This window comes from Babylonia areolata, chromosome 7, assembly GCF_041734735.1.
Source record: "Babylonia areolata isolate BAREFJ2019XMU chromosome 7, ASM4173473v1, whole genome shotgun sequence".
NCBI lineage: Eukaryota > Metazoa > Mollusca > Gastropoda > Neogastropoda > Buccinidae > Babylonia > Babylonia areolata.
Genome location: NC_134882.1, coordinates 40,792,425 through 40,804,924, shown reverse-complemented (window position 1 = coordinate 40,804,924; position 12,500 = coordinate 40,792,425). Strand labels below are relative to the sequence as shown.

Below are 12,500 nucleotides of genomic sequence, written 5' to 3'. Positions count from 1 at the left end.
CTGAGAGACACCTCTCTGCTACACCCATCCCACCTCTCTCCTTCCTACCTTGTGTCAACCCGAGTGTCTGGCATTATTACCAGGGTGAAGATCTCTTGTCTAGTAGGTCTTGTCAACAATTTACAAATCACACACCGTCTTTTTCCTTTCTAGTTTTACTCTTCTTCTTCTCCTTCTCCTGCTTCTTATCATCATCATCATCATCATCATCATCATCATCACTAGTAGTGGTAGTAGTAATAGTAGGAATACCACTACTAGTAGTAGTATCATTATCATCATGTGTCCTTTTTGCATTACTGCATTACACCATCAACCCAAAAGGTAGATTTTGCTCTCTCTCTCTCTCTCTCTCTCTCTCTCTCTCTCTCTCTCTTCGTCCTTCTTTCGATGTGCACATGAAAAAAAAATTGTATATTTACTACGTTACCCCCAGCTAAATGAAATTAATTAATAAATTCATTCATTCTTTGATATGTTCAATATCTCTCTCCTTCTCTTTCTCTCTCCTCCTCTATGTATCTATGTATCTCTCTCTCTTTCTCTCTTGCTATTTCTATCAGTGTGTGTGTGTGTGTGTGTGTGTGTGTGTGTGTGTGTGTGTGTGTGCGTGTCCCACTCTCTCTTTCTCTCAAGCAAGAGTAATCGATCCTAACAATCCATTAACTCCCAAGTTACACAAGACACCGGGAACACGAGCGAAACATGGACCACACACACACACACACACACACACAGACACACACACACACACACACACACACACACACACACACACACATACACACACACACACACACACACACAGACACACACACATAAATACAACACACGCAAACCTGTGACAGGAGAACCGAGAAACGCTTGACTGCGCAGAACAGAAAGAGAGGGGAGTGAGGGGAGTGGAGAGGAAAGGGGGACGGGAGGGGGAGGGGGCAGGAATCAATACACGACAAACATGTGCCGTTTTTGTTTGTTTTGGTTTTTTTTGTTTTTTCCTGTTGTGCTTGTAAAAGCCCTACACAGACAGACAGACAGACAGACCACACCAACAAACACATACCGATAAACACTGACAGGCAGATAAACCTATCCATCCGGCCCAGACAGACATGGTAGATAAGACAGACAGATTGAGAGAGAGAGAGAGAGAGAGAGAGAGAGAGAGAGAGAGAGAGAGAGAGAGTGAGTGGGAGCGTGATGCTTTCAAAGATATACAGACCGACAAACACACAGGTAGACAAATGAACAAACAAATACATTGGCATACAGACAGACAGACAGAAAGATCGCACCAACAGATAGATCACACCAACAAACACATACATATAAACAGACAGGCAGACAGACTGACAGACAGACAGATACACCAATCAACACAGCCCATCCACACACACAACTATAAAGACATACACACAAACATACAAGCAGACAGACGCAGACAGATAAACCCGTCAACACAGCCCACCATCCCTCACACAACAACAACTACAAACACACAAACATACACCCACCATCCCCTGCCTGTCTCCCCCCCCCCCACCTACACACACACACACACAAACAACAACTACAAATACACACACACACAAACATACACTCAGCATCCCCTGCCTAACTCCCCCCACCCCCACCCCCCCTCCCCGATCACACACACAACAACAACAACTACAAACTCACACACACATACATACACCCAGCATCCCCTGCCTATCTCCCCCCACCCCACCCCCCTCCCCACACACATACACAACAACAACTACAAACACACACACACACAAACATACATCCAGCATCCCCTTCCCCTCAACAACAACTACAAACACACACACACACAAACATACACCCAGCATCCCCTTCCCCTCTCCCCCACCCCCACACAGCAACACACCTCTCTGTGGCCCTCATAAGCGGCCATGTGGAGCGGGGTCCAGCCGGAGTTGTCCCGGTGCATCTCGTCCAGACCCCTGTCCAGCAGCAGCCTGACGACGCCGGCAGAACCCTGGGCGGAGGCCACGCTCAGCACCGTGCGGCCCTCGTTGTCAATGGTGTCCACAGCGGCGCCCCAGAACAGCAGCTGCCCCACCAGCTTGGCGTGGCCCGAGGAGGCGGCCGCCCAGAGCGGGGTCCTCCCGGAGTGGTCGGCGTGGTCCACGTCCGCGTCCCACTCCAGGAGCAGCTCGCAGACGTCGGTGTGGCCCTCGTAGGCCGCCACCAGCAGCGGGGTCATCCCGTCACGGTCCTGGTGGTCCACGGCCGCCCCTCTGTCCAGCAAGAGGCTGACGACCTTCTCGTGGCCCTCGCTGGCGGGGATGCACAGGGCGGCCACAGAGAGCGCCGTCCGACCGTCGCAGTCCTGGTGGTTGATATCGGCGTGGTAGTCCAGCAGGTGCTCCACGATCTCCACGTGGCCCATGTAGGCGGCAGCAATCAGCGCCGTGCGGCCCTCGTTGTCAGCCTTGTTGACGTCGGCGCCGTGCCGGAGCAGCTGCAGCACCACGTCCTCGTGGCCGCCCCAGGCCGCCGCCCTGAGCGCCGTGCGCCGGTCGCTGTCTGCGTGGTCCACCTGGCTGCCCGAGCTGAGCAGCAGCGCCACCACCTCATTGTGCCCGCCCCAGGCCGCGGACCTCAGCGCCGTCCAGCCGTCCTGGTCCGCGTGGTCCACCTCCGCCTGGCCCTTGAGCAGCACCTGCACCACCTCCCGGTGCCCCTGCCGCGCCGCCAGGTTCAGCGCCGTCTGCCCAGTCTTGTCCACGGCCCGGATGTCGGCCCCGCGGGCCAGCAGGGAGGTGACGGAGGAGGTCTTGCCCTGGTGACTGGCCGTGTGCAACAAGGTCCGCCCGTTGGCGTCCACCTGGTCCACGGGCTGCTCCGCCTCCTCCTTCACCTTGGCCTCCTCCGCCCGCTCCTCCTCAGCCGCCAGGCTCTCCGTGCTGATGTCCAGGCTGGGCATCACGGCGCCCGCGTCCAGCAGCAGCTTCAGAACCTTGACAGCGGGACAGAAAATGGATCAGATGATTATTCACAGCACCACCTTGAGACTCTTACCAGCATGACAACAACAAACGGGTGAAATAACTATTCCCAGAAGCAGCTTGAGAATCTTGACAGCAGGACAACAACAAATCAAATTATCATTCCCGGCACCAGGTTGAGAATCTTGCGAGCAGGACAACAAACGGGTCAAACAATTATTCCCAACAGCTGCATCATAATCTTAACAGCAGGACAACAAACGGGTCAAACAATTATTCCCAACAGCTGCATCATAATCTTAACAGCAGGACAACAAACGGGTCAAACAATTATTCCCAACAGCTGCATCATAATCTTAACAGCAGGACAACAAACGGATCAAACAATTATTCCCAACAGCAGCATCATAATCTTAACAGCAGGACAACAAACGGGTCAAACAATTATTCCCAACAGCTGCATCATAATCTTAACAGCAGGACAACAAACGGATCAAACAATTATTCCCAACAGCAGCATCTCCAGAATCTTGACAGCGGGACAACAACGGGTTAAATGATTATTCCGACAGGCGCAACAGCGGAGTGATTAAAGTGTTGCACTTTCAATCTGAGGGTCCTGTGTTCGAATCACGGTCACGGCGCCTGATGGGTAAAAAGGTGGAAATTTATTCCCATCTCCCAGGTCAACATATGTGTGGACCCGCTTGCGCCTGAACCCCCTTCGTGTGTATAAGCATGCAGATAATCAAATACGCACTTTAGAGATCCTGTAATCCATGTCAGCGTTCATTGGGTTATGGGGGGAAGAATATACCCGGCATGCACCCCCTCCCCCTCCAAAAACAGATTATGACTGCCTACATGGCAGAGGTAAAAACGGGCATACAAATAAAAGCCCAGTCGTGTATAAGAGAAAACGTGGGAGTCGAAGCCCACGATGGAAGAAGAAATAATAATCTCCCCACGGCGGCTTCAGCATCTTGACGATGAGACAGAGACGGATGAAATATTCCATTATGTCGTTCTTTAAGCGAAACACTTTGTACGATCTAAAAATGCAGACTGAACAAAAAATGCACCACGGCACTTTGACGACAGTACAAAAGTCGATGCAAAATGGGGAATCTGTATTTTATTCCCTCTTCGGTTAATTTCGTTTTAATTATATACTTACCATGTCAAACTGGAGCATTTGGGTTTGACATGGTACAGCATATGACCCAAAATGGGGAGTTTCTAATATTACCACTGCCTTTTTTTATATTTGGTGGGGGTTAAATTAATAATACAGGTACCATGTCAAACTCAAATGCATCAGCTTGACAAAGTCCAGCACATGACAACAGATATTCGATTTTACCATTCCTTCGGGGAAACATTTTGCATTTCAAAATGTGAAAAAAAGTAACGAACATAAAGAGAGAGACAGACAGACAGACAGAGAAAGAGAGACAGACAGACAGACAGAGACACAGAAATAAAGACAGAAAGACAGAAAGAGGCAGACAAAGAAACAAGAGAGAAAGAACGATAATAACAGACACAAGGACAAAGACAGAGAACGCTCCATTAAAACACACACACACACACACACACACACACACACACACACACACAGAGAAAAGCCAGATCCAGCACACCCACCTTAGAGTCCTTGGGCAGCCCGGCCCCCTGCTGCAGACAGCTCTCCACCTTGGCCCCGGACAGCATCAGCCACTGCACCAGGTGGTGCTGCTCCAAGGGAGGCTGCAGGTTGGCCCGCGTCAGGTGCAGCGCCATCTCCTGCACCCCCACGGCGCCCAGGGAGGAGGCGGCGCCCGTGGCCTGCATGGCCAGCAAGCCGTGACCCTCCTCAGTGCTGCACAGGTACTTCTGCGTGCAGTGCTTGACGTCCAGGAGCCACTCCGCGAAGCTGTGGTGGAAGAGGATCTTCTCCCCGCCCTTCCCGTCCGTCAGGATCTTGGACATCAGCTTCATCCTCCGCTCGAACTCCTCGTGGGGGAGGTTCGGGGAGCGGGTCAGGAGGCACTGGTACAGGACGTCGGTCTTCAGGGGCCGGCTGGCGGCCAGCAGGAGGTTGAGGACGGGCTGGATCTTGGCGAACTGCTTGCGCACGAAGAGGCGCTGGCACAGCCACAGGTACAGGCCGTTGAGCGTGCCCGGGATCTCTCGCACCTCGCGCAGCATGATGAAGTTCTCCGCCACGCCGTCCAGCACCTGTGGGGGTAGGGGGTGGGGGAGTCACACCACACGATTCCATGAAATGCGATGTCATGTGATAGGATACGATACGATATGATACAATATGATGGAAAGCGGATGCGATGCGATACGACATGATATGGTGGAATGCGATGTAATGCGATATGATACGATACAGTGCGATACAATGCAATACAAAAATAAAACAATACAATACAATACAGTACAATGCAATACAATGCAATGCAATTCAAGATAACACATTTTTACTATTCCAATTGGAAGCACACGCCAAAGGAGCCTGACTCTCTCACGCTCTCTCGTTCTCTCCATCACACACACACACACACACACACACACACACACACACACACACACAGCCACACAACCAATCCTCACACACACACACACACACACACACACACACACACACAACCAATCCTCACTCACACACACACACACACACACACACACACAGCCACCCACCCACCCCTCACTCACACACACATTCACACACACACACACACACACTAGCAACAACACCCCTACCATCACCACACCACAACAACCCCTATCCTCCCACCCCCACCCCCACTCACCCATCCACCCCACCACCACCACACAACCTACCCACCTTCTCCAAGTACAGGAAGCAGCCGTTGCTCTTGATGTGCAGCTGGTTGAGCATCTCGGCCGTGTCCCGTGACAGGTGCTGCCTCAGCCCTTCCTCCTGGTCCAGGCGGCACAGGATGTACTGCTGCACGTCCCGCACGATGTGGCTCTTCCGCAGGTCGTCCAGGCTGATCTTGCGGAACCCGGTGAACATCCGCGTCACCGACTTGCTCTGCTTGCGCGAGGAACACACGAGCAGGAGCCACTGAGGAAACAGCGTGTGGTGGGCGGCCAGCAGTTCGGCGATGGTTCTGGAGCACGTGGCCCGCTCGTTGACCGCCTGCAGGTAGGACTCGTCGATGGAGTCGACGAGCACCATGAGGTTGTGGGCCGGAGGGGCCGCGCACTGCTGGAGAGGCAGGAGGAAGGCCTGCTTGAAGGCCTCGTCCGGGTTGCGCTCCACCTCCGAGGGCTCCAGCATCTTCTGGATGGCCGGCTCTTGGACCTGGTGTGTGGTTGTAATGGTGATGGTGATGATTTAGAGGACCTGGTGTGTGGTTGTGATGGTGATGGTGATGATTTAGAGGACCTGGTGTGTGGCTGTAATGGTGATGGTGATGATTTAGATGACCTGGTGTGTTGGTGGTTGGTACTTGTGGTTGGTGGTTGTGGTTGTAGTTGTGGTTGTATTGGTGGTTGTGGTTGTGTTGGTGGTTGTGGTTGAGGTTGCGTTGTGGTTGTGTTGGTGGTTGTGGTTGTGTTGGTGGTTGTGGTTGAGGTTGTGTTGGTGGTTGTGGTTGAGGTTGCGTTGTGGTTGTGTTGGTGGTTGTGGTTGTGTTGGTGGTAGTGGTTGTGGTTGTGTTGGTGGTTGTGGTTGTGGTTGTGTTGGTGGTTGTGGTTGAGGTTGGGTTGTGGTTGTGTTGGTGGTTGTGGTTGTGTTGGTGGTTGTGGTTGAGGTTGCCTTGTGTTTTTATTGGCTTTGTGTTTGTGTTGTGTTGTGTTGTGTTGTGTTGTGTTAGTTGGTGCTGCATTGGTGTCGGCGCAGTGCTGTGCTGTGTTGTGACGTACTGCGTTGCGGTGCCTTGCATTACACTGCATTGTACTGTATTGTATTGTATTGTATTGTATCGCATTACTCCCTGTCAGATCATATTCTTCTGTGTGAGATCCGAGCTGCTTTCCCCGAGGAGAGCGCGTCGCTACAGCACAGCACCACTCCCTTTTTATGTCTGCAAATGTTCCTGTCAAAATGGATATTTTCCCACATATCTTTGCAAAGGACAACACTTGGTGCCGAGGATTCTTTTACGTGAGCTTGCTACACACGGGATCTTGGTTTATCGTCTCATCTGAATGACTAACGTACAGACCACCACTCGAGATCTACTGTGTGTGGGGGGCCTGGGGGGTGGGGGGCTGGGGGGATACTGCTGAATATGAGATTCGATCCCTTGCGCCTGGACTCTCGCTTCCGAGGAGGACGCGTTACAACCACAAGGCCACTACTGATTACCCCATGGTGGAGGAGGAGACAGTGGGGTGGGGGCGTGGGGGGAGGGGGGGGCATGTTTTAATGCCCCTGTCATGCACAGCCTTCTGGTGGTTGTGGACATCGAGAATAGAGAATTGATTTTCAACTAGAAAGAAAAATTATGTTCTAATGTCCCTGTCCCATAATTATACTGTGGTTCTAAACATCGCGATCGTAATTATGAAGCCTATGAATTTCCGATCAGGAGGAGGAATTCTGTTACACGTCCCGTCGTACATACTGTTGATTGTAAACATTTTATTTAAGTACCAATTTCCTATTAAAAGAAGAAATTACGTTAAAAGTCCCGTCGTACATACTGTTGATTGTAGACATTTTATTAAAGTACCAATTTCCTATTAAAAGAAGACATTCCGTTGAAAGCCCCGTCGCACATACTGGTGGTTGCAAACATCTACAAAATGTCTCATATTAAACGAGGGAATCAATATGTTTAATGTCCCCCGTTATACACGCACCGTCAAAAACCCTCACACAAACACACCACACACACACCATCACCATCCCCAAAGCACGCACATACCATCACAAGCCCCCTTCCACACACACACAACCACAACCCGCCCCACCCCACCCCACACACCATCACAACCACCCTCCCATACGCACACACAAACCATCACACACACACACACACCATCACATCCCCACCCACCTTCCACACGCAAACGCGCATACACACACACACACACACACACACACACACCACCCCCCACACTCACATCACTCACACACTCAAAATCTCCACACCACACACCACACACCATCACAAACTCCCTTCGTCCCCTTCCCACCCCCTCCCCCAACACACACACACCCTCATACTACACACACCACACTACACACACCCTCACAACCCCCACACCCTCACACACACCCTCACAACCCCCACACCCTCACACACACCCTCACACACACCCTCACAACCCCCTACACCCTCACAACCCCCACACCCTCACAACCCCCAACACCCTCACACACACCCTCACAACCCCCACACCCTCACACACACCCTCACAACCCCCAACACCCTCACAACCCCCTACCCCCTCACAAACCCCAACACCCTCACACACACCCTCACAACCCCCACACCCTCACACACACCCTCACAACCCCCACACCCTCACACACACCCTCACAACCCCCAACACCCTCACACACACCCTCACAACCCCGTACCCCCACGTACACACCCACACAACCCCCAACACCCTCACAAACACCCATACAACCGCCTACACCCTCACACACACCCTCACAACCCCCAACACCCTCACAACCCCCTACCCCCTCACAAACCCCAACACCCTCACACACACCCTCACAACCCCCACACCCTCACACACACCCTCACAACCCCCACACCCTCACACACACCCTCACAACCCCCAACACCCTCACACACACCCTCACAACCCCGTACCCCCTCGTACACACCCACACAACCCCCAACACCCTCACAAACACCCATACAACCGCCTACACCCTCACACACACCTTCACAACCCCCAACACCCTCACACACACACCCTCACAACCCCGAACACCCTCACACACACACCCTCACAACCCCCAACACTCTCTCACACACCCTCACACACACCCACACAACCCCCAACACCTTCACACACCCTCACACACACCCTCACAACCCCCAACACCCTCACACACACCCTCACAACACCCTACCCCCTCACACACACACCCTCACAACCCCCACACCCTACACACACCCTCACAACACCCTACCCCCTCACACCCACCCTCACAACCCCCAACACCCTCACACACACCCTCACAACCCCCAACACCCTCACACACACCCTCACAACCCCCACACCCTACACACACACTCACAACCCCCTACCCCCTCACACCCACCCTCACAACCCCCAACACCGTCACACACACCCTCACAACCCCGTACTCCCTCGTGCACACCCTCACAACCCCCAACACCCTCACAACCCCCTACACCCTCACAACCTCCTACACCATGGCATCACACACCCTCACAAACCCCAACACCCTCACACACACCCTCACAACCAGGTAACCACTCACACACACCCTCACAACCCCCAACACCCTCACACACACCCTCACAACCCCCAACACCCACACACACACCCTCACACACCCTCACAACCCCCAACACCTTCACACACACCCTAAAAAACCCCACACCCTACACACACCCTCACACACCCTACACCCTCACACACACCCTCACAACCCCCACACCCTCACAACCCCCAACACCCTCACACACACCCTCACAACCCCCTACCCCCTCACACACACCCTACACCGTCACACACACCTTCACAACCCCCTACCCCCTCACAACCCCAACACCGTCACACACACCCTCACAACCCCCTGCCCCCTCACAACCCCCTACCCACTCACACACACCCTCACACCACACATACCCTCACAACCTCCTACCCCCTCATACACACTCTCACACCACACACCCCCCCACATCACACACACACTCATAACCCCCTACACCCTCACACACACCCTCACACCACACACACCCTCACAACACCCTACACCCTCACACACACCCTCACACACACCCATACACCATACACACCATCTCAACCCCCTACCCCTTCACAAACCCCTACCCCCTCACACACACCCTCACAACCCCCTTCCCCCTCACAAACCCCTACCCCCTCACACATACCCTCACACCACACACACCCTCACATCCCCCTACCCCCTCACACACACCCTCACACAACACCCACCCTTACAACCAACTACCTCCTCACACACATCCTCACACCACACACACCCCCACAACCCCCTAAACCCTCACACACACACTCACACCACACACACCATCTCAACCCCCTACGCCCTTACATAATACACCCTCACCCACCATCACACCACACACGCCATCTCAACCCCCTCACACACCATCACACCACACTCACCTTCTCAGCCCCCTACCTCCTCACAACCCCCTACACACACACACACACATACACATACACCACCTCAACCCCCTACACACACACACACACACACACACACACACCACCACCACCACCACCACCACCACCACCACACCACCTCAACCAACTACACACACACAAACACACCCTCTCACCTTATCCTTGTAACCCGGCACGAGGTCGCTACTGGCTGCCTGCTGCACCAGGCCCCTGATGAAGGCCACCAGGGACAGGGTGTCCACGTCATGGGCCTGGCAGAAGTGGAAGGCCAGGAGCCGGGAGCGCAGCGCCGCCTGCTTGCCCTGGGCCACCGTGGGCCACACCAGCTCGCAGCACACGGCTGTCTTGCCGCAGCCAGGCCCGCCCATCACCAGGGCCCCGCAGGTCTTGGAGGCCGGCCTGGTGTCCAGGCAGTGTTGCAGCTTGCTGAAGGCCCATTCCCGGCAGAAGAAGCGCTTCTTCTTCAGGAGACTCTCGCACATGGTTGGTGTTGCTTTTGGTGGTTTTTGGCTGTGGGTGGGTTGGAGTGGGATGAGGGTTTTGGTGGGGTTGTTTGTGTTGGTGGGGGTTTGCAGTGATAAGGGTGTGTGGAAGGGTTTTGGTTGGGGTGTTTGAGGGGGGAGAGGAGTTGCAGGAGAAGGCTGTGTGTGGAGGGTTGGGGTGGTTGTCTTAGGGGTGTAGAGGGAGGAGGAGAGGTAGGGAGAATGGGGAGCTCAGCTGTGTCTGCTGCTCACAACACCACCAGCTCTCTTGCTCCAAACCATTGGTGGTCCTGGGTTCTGTTGGAAAGGGCAGGAGGTAGAGGAGGAGGAGGTGGAAGAGGGGGTGGTGAGTGGACTGTCACTGGGGGGGGAGAGGTGGTGGTGGTGTTGGCGGCATCAAATCCAACCACCTGCTCGCTTTTAGTCCTCCACACGCGTGGGGAGAGGAGGACGAGGGGGTGGGGCGGGGTCTGAATTCTAGCAAGCTGTTTGTTGTTCACAAGTCCAGAAAGTTCTTATTTTGTGGGGAAGAAAATGTCCTGCCCCGATGATGCTAAAACGAAGAGTTGTTGCGAGAATTCGACCACATAAATTCTGATCTGAATGACAAGGTTTGAAAAAAAGCACATGAATGAATAAAAAACGAAATCCCCCAAATTATCAGATCTAGATATGTTGAGTGCTCTCTCCGCCCTTCACTGATGATAACAACAGTCTATATAACAGTGGTATAAAGTACTTCGAGTCAACACCAACCACAGTTACCGATCTGTATGCGTTGACAAAGGCCGCAGATCCCAAAGAGACCATCCCATGGACGCCGACATATGCCGGAAGTTGAGCTGCTAGCTAGCACCCGACTTGGCTTCCACAGCCTAATGATGGTGACACCGTCTCCCCCACTTCACTTCATATACATCCACAGCTCCGCAGCAGCGGCGGCAGCGGCAGTAGCAGCAAGAAGCCTACAATATGCTTCCTCTTAATCAATATCAGTGTCTCGCGCATCTTCACATTGTTTCACTTCACAGTGTTACGAAATTCTGAGTGTGTGTAGGGGGGGGTATTATGATGATTATTATTATTATTATTATTATCACCAACGCACGATACACACGTTTCTCCTCCACCGCCGGACAACTTGAGGGCAGATGAACGACATTTCACAATGTTCGGCGAAGCTCCTGACCACTTCTTCTTCGTCGTCGTCTTTTCTTTTTCACACCCACGAAGGCGTGTCCATCGGAACGCAAAACGACCAAGCCATTCCTCTTCACTCACAGTCCAACCAGCACATAACCGTACTCATTGATTTAACCAAAACACGACTGTGAAATAAATATTTCAGCGATCAAACCGAGTGTACCTTTTGATTGAACGAACACACGGCTGTAAATACTTCAGCGATCAAATTGAACTATACTATAAAAAAAAATTAAATAAATGATATTAATAAGAAGAAGAAATTTAAGAATTCTTACCAGAAAATTATGCTCTTTTTTTCAGAGCTAACAACACGATCGAAAAAATAACCCAAAGACCTACCTAAACCCCACTGTAGCAGCTGACGAAGTGTCTAGCACTCCCCCTCGGACACCAGAGGAGGATACCGGAGTCAAGTCTGAAACACAGCCGGGATCACTGGCGACAGAGGACGACGTCTGTGACGTGAAACCAGTCTGTGTCCGTCGCT

The 12,500-nt window shown here is 52.9% G+C and overlaps 1 protein-coding gene across 1 annotated transcript in view; it reads right to left on the bottom strand.

The window, feature by feature from the left end:
- LOC143284038 (uncharacterized) overlaps positions 1-10,807 on the bottom strand; it is a 92,262-nt gene extending 81,455 nt beyond the window's left edge. Inside the window, exons 1-4 of the mRNA XM_076590636.1 lie at positions 10,481-10,807; positions 5,815-6,297; positions 4,623-5,195; positions 1,892-2,986 (exon numbers count right to left, since the gene is read on the bottom strand). Coding sequence (XP_076446751.1) covers positions 1,892-2,986; positions 4,623-5,195; positions 5,815-6,297; positions 10,481-10,807 — 2,478 coding nt within the window. The remainder of the gene's footprint in view (positions 1-1,891; positions 2,987-4,622; positions 5,196-5,814; positions 6,298-10,480) is intronic.
- Between the last annotated feature and the right edge of the window lie 1,693 nt (positions 10,808-12,500).